Source organism: Liolophura sinensis, chromosome 1, assembly GCF_032854445.1.
Source record: "Liolophura sinensis isolate JHLJ2023 chromosome 1, CUHK_Ljap_v2, whole genome shotgun sequence".
NCBI classification, from domain to species: domain Eukaryota; kingdom Metazoa; phylum Mollusca; class Polyplacophora; order Chitonida; family Chitonidae; genus Liolophura; species Liolophura sinensis.
In genome coordinates, this window is record NC_088295.1 from 9,579,396 (window position 1) to 9,587,972 (window position 8,577).

At 37.2% G+C, this 8,577-nt stretch overlaps 1 protein-coding gene across 1 annotated transcript; it reads left to right on the forward strand.

Moving 5' to 3' along the window:
* The first annotated feature begins 253 nt into the window (after positions 1 to 253).
* Positions 254 to 7,455, forward strand: LOC135462107 (ubiquitin-conjugating enzyme E2-17 kDa-like). Its single transcript, XM_064739466.1, has 7 exons — positions 254 to 327; positions 2,126 to 2,189; positions 3,041 to 3,072; positions 3,612 to 3,689; positions 3,950 to 4,055; positions 4,703 to 4,859; positions 6,007 to 7,455. The coding sequence occupies exons 1-6, from the start codon at positions 304 to 306 to the stop codon at positions 4,840 to 4,842; spliced, it is 444 nt and encodes a 147-aa protein (XP_064595536.1). The 5' UTR covers positions 254 to 303; the 3' UTR covers positions 4,843 to 4,859; positions 6,007 to 7,455.
* Positions 7,456 to 8,577: the final 1,122 nt, after the last annotated feature.

Below are 8,577 nucleotides of genomic sequence, written 5' to 3' on the forward strand. Positions count from 1 at the left end.
GCCTCCACCCCCTCTCCCACCATTTTTTTTTTTTTTTTTTTTTTTGCGGGCACCGGTACCCCTGGTCTCGATGCTTTCTTCCTACGCCATTGAGTTGAGTTGAAGGATTTCGTTCCTGGATGCAAGGACGGTTTTGCCCCTTTGGCTAGAGGAAACAACTGATTGGCTTACACCGTCCATGACATGCCTTTGATCCACTTGGGGGCGCTATCTTTTGTTGACCTTGATGGCTAGTGCGCGCATGCTCAGGATCCAAGTGCTGGGACGAAAAGGCTACAGGGGCATCTTAAAAATCGGCAGAATATGGCTTTAAAAAGAATAAACAAGGTTTGTATGGTTTGGTTCTTCCCATCATATGTCTTCTAGCCCCTTTACTTCACATTTTCCTTATTTTTGGAGGAAAAATAGACCTTATTCTCATAACAAATTTACATTGGTTTTTCGTTTGGCTGTCATCAATATTATGCAGTGACCAATTGTCGCCTGATAGTTTGCTTTATTCCAACTGTCTAAGACCCGGTGACTGTATCCTCAGAGTGACTTACACTTGTTTAGCCCTCAGCATTAATTCAGTTATTGAAGGTTATGTGTTGTACACCTTACAGTCTCTGAAAAAGCTGATGTCTGAGACATTTATACTCATAAGTCATATGAACTTCAGTTTGTAAGATGTAAATTACTCTGTCAGTAACTGATGTATAATGTAGAGGTGCTTAGAACTTTTTTTTAACTCTTTACAGTGTAGCCGATACGGCATGGAGGGGTATTTGACATGTAAGAATGATGGCCATCTGTATATACAAGTGATTAACTGACCAAGAAAAACTGTTTACATTTAGTTATGAAAAGTTTATGTAAATTGTATGGCATTTTGTGACCACTCAAAAGTGTCAACTTTTGGTTTTCATTTGACAAAATTGAAATGCTTCTGGTTTAACGCTTAAGTTAACGTATTTGCTGTTTGAAAGGACTGATCTATTTTGATTGATAAGTTGCAAACATTTTGAATGTTCACAAAATGTGGGAAATTGTTGCAAGGCTGAGAAACAAACACAAACTCCAAAAATTGTATATGTATAAGTTTAACAGTGTTCCAGTGGTAGTTAGGATATTAAACTGGAATCTCTTTTTTTTTTTTTTGACCTTATGCCAAGAAGTATGCCAGCCTCAAGGTCTGTTATGATCTTGCTTCTTGGCTCAGTATGTAGGGTACAATTTCTATATCAAGCAATGCAGAACACCTGACAAAATGGTATATGTACAGTTTGATATTACTTGAAATTCAGAAGCAAGATGTTGTCATTGGTGAATAATGGGATACCTGAAAAATTGGTTGTACATTACATAAACCACCAACCAGACTCTCTTTCATAAGACACTTGTTTATAGTGCTTTTGTAATGTTGGCTAAAATCAAGACTTCACAAAAGGCGTAATTTTATCAGTATATTGAAAATAATGTTCTCAAGATACGCAAATATAAGTTTTATGGGTGGTACACGTCAAAAAGTACATCTCCGGCCCATTTACAAAAAATGAAGGTTGATCCCAAACTGTATAGATGATGGTGAAACTGTATAAAATGCTCAGAATGATACATACTGAGAGCATTTAAAGGAGAAGAAAATGTAAATATCAATGGACTCAGCGATTTATGCCATCTTTGCCGTTTTCAGGCTTTACGTGTATGGCGAGGAAAAATCACAAAATCGTACAGCAGGCACCACCAGATGGGAAAAAATGTGCCCTTTTCAGCCTATAGTGACATTGTTTTAGGTTTTCTTCTCCTCTAAGTGCATGAATGAAAGAGATTTGTATGAAGGTTAACTTTTTATTTGTAAGCCATTATATTTTTGTTCATTTCACTTCTACTTTGAGTTTTAATGCAGCTTGATCAGTTTCGGAAACAAATGTTTTCCGCCACTAAAATGGCTGTAGATATGGTCCTGCACTTAGTACTGTTGTGGAGATTTGGAAGTTAAAGAGAAGCGTTTATATTTCCATGTATCACTGACAGATGTTTCATCAAGGAGAGTCAATACATACACATGCTGAAAATCTGAAAAAGCTTGTCGTGAGAACAGAGCAGGGACTTTGTATGATATGATTATCTGCAATGGTTTCAGGAGTTATCAGACCTTGGCAGAGACCCCCCAGCCCAATGCTCAGCAGGGCCAGTTGGAGAAGACTGTAAGTATTACTGTGTCATCTAATCATAAGTAAATCAGTTTTGCTAAGCCAGATTACCTAGTTTGTACAAGGCCTTGAAAACTTGAAAAATCTGGAAATTAAAAGTAACTTTTTCGGGCTTTGAAAAGCTTTGAGATGGAGAACCAACTGTGGGCTGATCAATAATCATACTGAACCTACCTTAGCGAGGATTTTATATACGTGTATCTAATTACAGAACATTTGAGAATTGCATATATTGTATGATTATTCTTTTACAAAAATATTTTTCATACTTCATACAAACATAATATTAGTTTTTCAGAATCACAGGTGCACTTAGAGTAGCAGAAAGCTAAAATATGAAGTGAGGTTCATTATAAAGACTACTGTAAACTATGCATAAAAATACATATTTTTTGGAGCGGGTTGAAAGGGATTTAGATATTTGAAAACTATGGTGGGCATTAAGAACCAAACTGACTGTGTCTGGAAACTCTGACATCACATCATCTTCCTTCCTGATTTTCACCAGAAGGAAGGAATTTTTAGGAACATTATTTCAGTAATCTTTCACTCATGGTTGAAAAGAGTTATTCCAAAATTTGGTGTGGTGATTAGAGTTGGATAAACTCCCTGTGATGTCAGAGTTTCTAACCTCTGATAGTATGGTCCATAAAGCCCACATTAGAAGTCAAATGTTTGAGCACCTTTAATTCTTTTCACAAAAATCTAAGAAAATAAACGAAAGTATTTTTATGCATAGTTTTAAGTGGTCTACTTAGTGATGCCTATTTCAATTTTTACAGGTTGTTTCCTTTAATCACATGTATAACCTTACATACTTTTATTTTCTTTCTTTGGTGATTCAGTGTTCCATTGGCAAGCCACTATAATGGGCCCTGTAAGTATGAAATTTACTGTTCTCAGCTGTCTACCTTGTCTTGTTTCAGAGGTCAGGCATATTGCAAGAATTTCATTGTCATCAGTACAAACACGAAAAACAGAGAGGAGAGTGTACAATGTATATCTATAATCACTTTTCTATGTTTCATACTATTCACCATTGAAGCACTTCAGTGTGAAACTGTTTTTAGTGTGACAGAGGTACACATCAGTATGATCACACCACAGACAAGCTAGAGTAACTTTACATTAGAGCAACATTACTTAATTGTCAAACTGTATTAAATATTTGACAGGTGCCTTTTGTTTCTCACAGACATTACTGTATTTGCCTTAAAACTTCACTGAAACTCAAATGTTTCAGGCTACCTTCCAAAGAAACCTTAAAAATCTCTCTAAAATGAACAAAATAATGTCAAAATCAGGTAAAATGACTAAGTTAGTTGTGGTTGATAAACAATAATTGAATTCATAGTCATGTATTTCAGTGAATCAGTATTATGTCCAGAGTTTTATACCCAAATTTTCTATTTTCAGCCTGATAGTCCATATCAAGGGGGTGTGTTTTTTCTAACAATACAGTTTCCTTCAGATTATCCATTTAAGCCTCCAAAGGTAAAACACCATGTTCATTTATTTTTGAAACTTATCGGACTGGATAATTATTTAAATAATATACTCTTATATAAAAGTCTAATGCTGCAAGTCAGCTGCCCCATGCAAATGGAATCTTCATAGATATTACACAAAGGGTTCATAAAAATCATGAATTTGTAACGTCCAATTTTGAAGTACAGTACTACCAAAAACATTACATTTTTTCCTCCTGATTGTGTCTGGTTATTTATATTGAGCCTTGTTGAAATTTTTTGCAGGTGGCTTTCACAACCAAAATATACCACCCAAACATCAACAGCAATGGCAGTATCTGTTTAGATATATTGCGGTCACAGTGGTCTCCTGCATTAACGATTTCAAAAGGTAAATTGGTTTGAGTGAGATAAGAATGCTGTGGGTGTGATGTCATTGACACCGGTGCCACAATTCTAATGCTGTGTGTCCCATGTTTTAATCATCCAAATATTAAGAAACCAGAAAATAAGATCCAAACATTCATCGCTGATATCACCAGCTGAAGAATTGAAAAATAGTAAGGATATGTATGATCTATGATTGAAGAAATAGAATTTTGCTTGATAGTATCATTATGGCGATGCATTGAGTTTAACCTTGTTCTTATTAATTAGCTGCGTGACCGTGGAGTAGTTCATGTGTAAATTGGGTAGCTGTAGTAAACATTGATACAAGCTGTACTGTAGGCTTTGGTGAAATGATTAAAGATCATTTTTTTCGTCGTTCAAATGCTTGCCTTTCAGTATCAAGAACACATGACGTTCAGGTTCAATCCATTTTCAGTATAGAGGACACATGATGTTCAGGTCCAGTCCATTTTCAGTATAAAGGACACATGAGGTTCAGGTCCAGTCCACTTTCAGTAATGAGGACACATGAGGTTCAGGTCCAATCCACTTTCAGTATAGAGGACACATGACGTTCAGGTCCAATCCAGGCCTGGCACATTGAATTTGTGCATTTTCTCTGCATGACTTTGTTCCATTTCCTTTCAGTACTTCTATCAATATGTTCCATGTTAACGGATCCAAACCCAGACGATCCATTAGTTCCAGAGATAGCCAGAGTATACAAACAAGACTTAAAAAGATATAATGACACGGCAAAAGATTGGACAAACAAGTACGCCATGTGACCGAATTTCTATTTAAGGTTGGTAGAAATCTTTATCTTCAGTCATTTTCTGTTTTCTTTATTAACATGTTATTCCTCTTCGTCCTCTCTCTGTAGAACAATGATGTTTTTGGGATCTGGAAGCGAAGCCCCTATGGGGATGTTTCTGAGATGGTCAGAATTTTCCACCAATTTACCGAAGCAGTTCCACCTTTAGAGTGTTCTGCCGCGGTGTGTTTTAGCGTCTCCTTAGGTTTTCTTCTATGTGGGTATGTACACCCGACTAGAGCATCGTTATTGTGAAACACAATACTTAGTTTATAAAATACCGGTCAAATTATGTTGCTAAGCAATAAAAATTTAGTGTTGTCTGTTCGCACTCTTTAACTGCATGTTACAAAATGGTGGCATTTCCAGTAATTCGTCAAGGACATGATTAAAGAAATGATTGGTGCAGTTAGTGACGGCTCTTGACAAGTAAATAAGTTGACGAGCTGGTAAAATTTTGAAAGCTACAAGTCCTCTTTGGCTAGGGAAAATTTTGGTAGGGGTATTTACAACAGGAGTATAGGGGTCAGTATGACCGGGAAGATGAAAAGAAAGGGTGGAAGGAATACCATGATTACAATACGTGTATGACGCTGACAAAAGTGTTACGTGGTGTCAGGGTTAGGCATGCTTTGAGTTTCTCCTAGAAAGCTGAATATAATCTACCACACCAGGTTTAATATTGCCGAAATGGTCATTTGTTGCTGGTTAAAATAACGTTCAATTAAAATTATGTACCCCAGTCTTAAGCCAGGTCACATAGTTCATTGACTCAGTTCTTTGGTGGCTGCTAGCTCACTGTACTCAACAGTTTCCAGTGTTGGATAAAGGACATACCCATCAAACCATTACACTATTTTTCTTGGGTACATTTGAAATTTTATGCGCGAAACACACATGCTTGACTTAAATTGATCTACAAGTGCATCTCAAGTGCATCTGAATTAAATCAGCTCTGGCTCAAACCATTGTTTTGGGTTATTTTGCTTTTCTTTTTATGATTGCTGATTTATTATGATTGCATTTGTTTAAGATTTCCAAAGAATTACCTCACTAAATTCTGGTATGAAGTATGAATGAAATATTTATGAATCAATTTAATGAATAATCTGAACAATAATTCTGGTTTTCATTTCAGCAATTTACCTTTCGTCATTGGTGTCCTTCCTTGGGAGGCTCAACTGTGTGTGTGTGTGTGTGTGTGTAGAATCCCAAACTACAACTCTAAAGAACTGAGGAGTTTCATCATGTTACTCTGAAGTGATTCATTACAACCCTACCATACAGTACACCTGTCCAGGAGATATTACTTGGGTGCCAAGTATTAGACTTTTTACTCCATCATGGAAATTTTTATATGGAGACTCTTTAGATGTCTGTACAGAGCAACAGAAGCAAATGTTTTTTGTAGCTGGGATCTGTTAAGTGACTTAAGTGCCACTGTCCTTACTCATCCAGCTTCACAAATTAACGCACACACAATTCTGACATCCTTGATCAACACAAAGCAAATAGTGCTTGAGTATTAATTGCGTATGATAGTGACCATGCTGTTATGTCAAGGAAAAGTCTGACAGTTGCACTAGTCCAGAATTGGTCGCAGAGAAGATGTTGTACTGATTGTAAGTACTTCTCTAAGTCATTGATAAGCAACTTCATGTGCAGTTAAATTATAGTAGAAAATAATCTGTTATTATTCTGTTATATGATACATGTACTTTACCTGAGATATGAGTAAACATCACTGTGAGACCTCAAAAACTTTATTTCAACTTTTGAAATGAGAGAATTTAAGTATGTGCTCAAAATTTACCTCAATTGCACAGACATGACTCACTGGCATTTATTAATGTTTTGAATTAGGTGAAAAGATTTTTACATTGTGCATATAACGATTTGTACGAAATTTGACTGACTTTTATATTGTCTTGTTATAATGGTTAGATTTCCATGGAGATTTTATTGTTCTTTAACATAATAAATATAAAGTTTTAAGCAGTGTTCATTATTCAGGTGAATTCACCCAATCGAAATCCTCAGATCTCTTCATGGCCATCAAATAAAAAAAGGGAACTTATTTAAGATATAAACCATTGAGATTTTGAATATTTTCAAAAACTTTTCTTGTTAAATTACATGTATGCTTGAAAAATATTTCAGTGAATGCGCTTGTTAGGTTAAGGAGGGTACATACATGTACATATATTTTTTCTTTGCCGTGTTAAGTTTGGTGGCATTAGAGAGATAGGCTATGTGATTTGTTCGTCATGTTGAGTTTGATGGCATCAGAGAGATAGGCTATGTGATTTGTTTGCCATGTTGAGTTTGATGGCATCAGAGAGATAGGCTATGTGATTTGTTTGCCATGTTGAGTTTGGTGGCATCAGAGAGATATGCTATGTGATTTGTTCGCCACATTGAGTTTGGTGGCATCAGAGAGATAGGCTATGTGATTTGTTCGCCGTGTTGAGTTTGGTGGCATCAGAGAGATAGGCTATGTGATTTGTTCGCCACGTTGAGTTTGGTGACATCAGAGAGATAGGCCATGTGATTTGTTCGCCATGTTCAGTTTGGTGGCATCAGAGAGATGGGCTATGGGATTTGTTTGCCGTGTGGAGTTCGGTGGCATCAGAGAGATAGGCTATGTGATTTGTTCGTCATGTTGAGTTTGGTGGCATCAGAGAGATAGGCTATGTGATTTGTTTGCCACGTTGAGTTTGGTGGCATCAGAGAGATAGGCTTTGTGATTTGTTCGCCGTGTTGAGTTTGGTGGCATTAGAGAGATAGGCTTTGTGATTTGTTCGCCATGTTGAGTTTGGTGGCATCAGAGAGATAGGCTATGTGATTTGTTTGGTGGCATCAGAGAGATAGGCTATGTGATTTGTTTGCCATGTTGAGTTTGGTGGCATCAGAGAGGTAGGCTATGTGATTTGTTCGTCATGTTGAGTTTGGTGGCATCAGAGAGATAGGCTATGTGATTTGTTCGTCATGTTGAGTTTGATGGCATCAGAGAGATAGGCTATGTGATTTGTTCGCCATGTTGAGTTTGGTGGCATCAGAGAGATAGGCTATGTGATTTGTTCGTCATGTTGAGTTTGATGGCATCAGAGAGATAGGCTATGTGATTTGTTCGCCATGTTGGGTTTGGTGGCATCAGAGAGATAGGCTATGTGATTTGTTCGCCATGTTGAGTTTGGTGGCATCAGAGAGATAGGCTATGTGATTTGTTTGCCACGTTGAGTTTGGTGGCATTAGAGAGATAGGCTTTGTGATTTGTTCGCCATGTTGAGTTTGGTGGCATCAGAGAGATAGGCTATGTGATTTGTTCGTCATGTAGAGTTTGGTGGTATCAGAGAGATAAGCTATGTGATTTGTTCACCATGTTGAGTTTGGTGGCATCAGAGAGATAGGCTTTGTGATTTGTTCGCCATGTTGAGTTTGGTGGCATCAGAGAGATAGGCTTTGTGATTTGTTCGTCATGTTGAGTTTGGTGGCATCAGAGAGATAGGCTTTGTGATTTGTTCGCCATGTTGAGTTTGGTGGCATCAGAGAGATAGGCTATGTGATTTGTTCGCCATGTTGAGTTTGGTGGCATCAGAGAGATAGGCTATGTGATTTGTTCGTCATGTTGAGTTTGATGGCATCAGAGAGATAGGCTACGTGATTTGTTTGCCGTGTGGAGTTCGGTGGCATCAGAGAGATAGGCTAT

Excerpts from the sequence above, each read along its gene's own strand:
- LOC135462107 (XM_064739466.1), top strand. The coding sequence starts at position 304 with ATGGCTTTAAAAAGAATAAACAAG. Across the intron at positions 328-2,125 it reads CTTTAAAAAGAATAAACAAG|GAGTTATCAGACCTTGGCAG; the intron begins GTTTGTATGGTT and ends CAATGGTTTCAG. Across the intron at positions 2,190-3,040 it reads AGGGCCAGTTGGAGAAGACT|TGTTCCATTGGCAAGCCACT; the intron begins GTAAGTATTACT and ends TTGGTGATTCAG.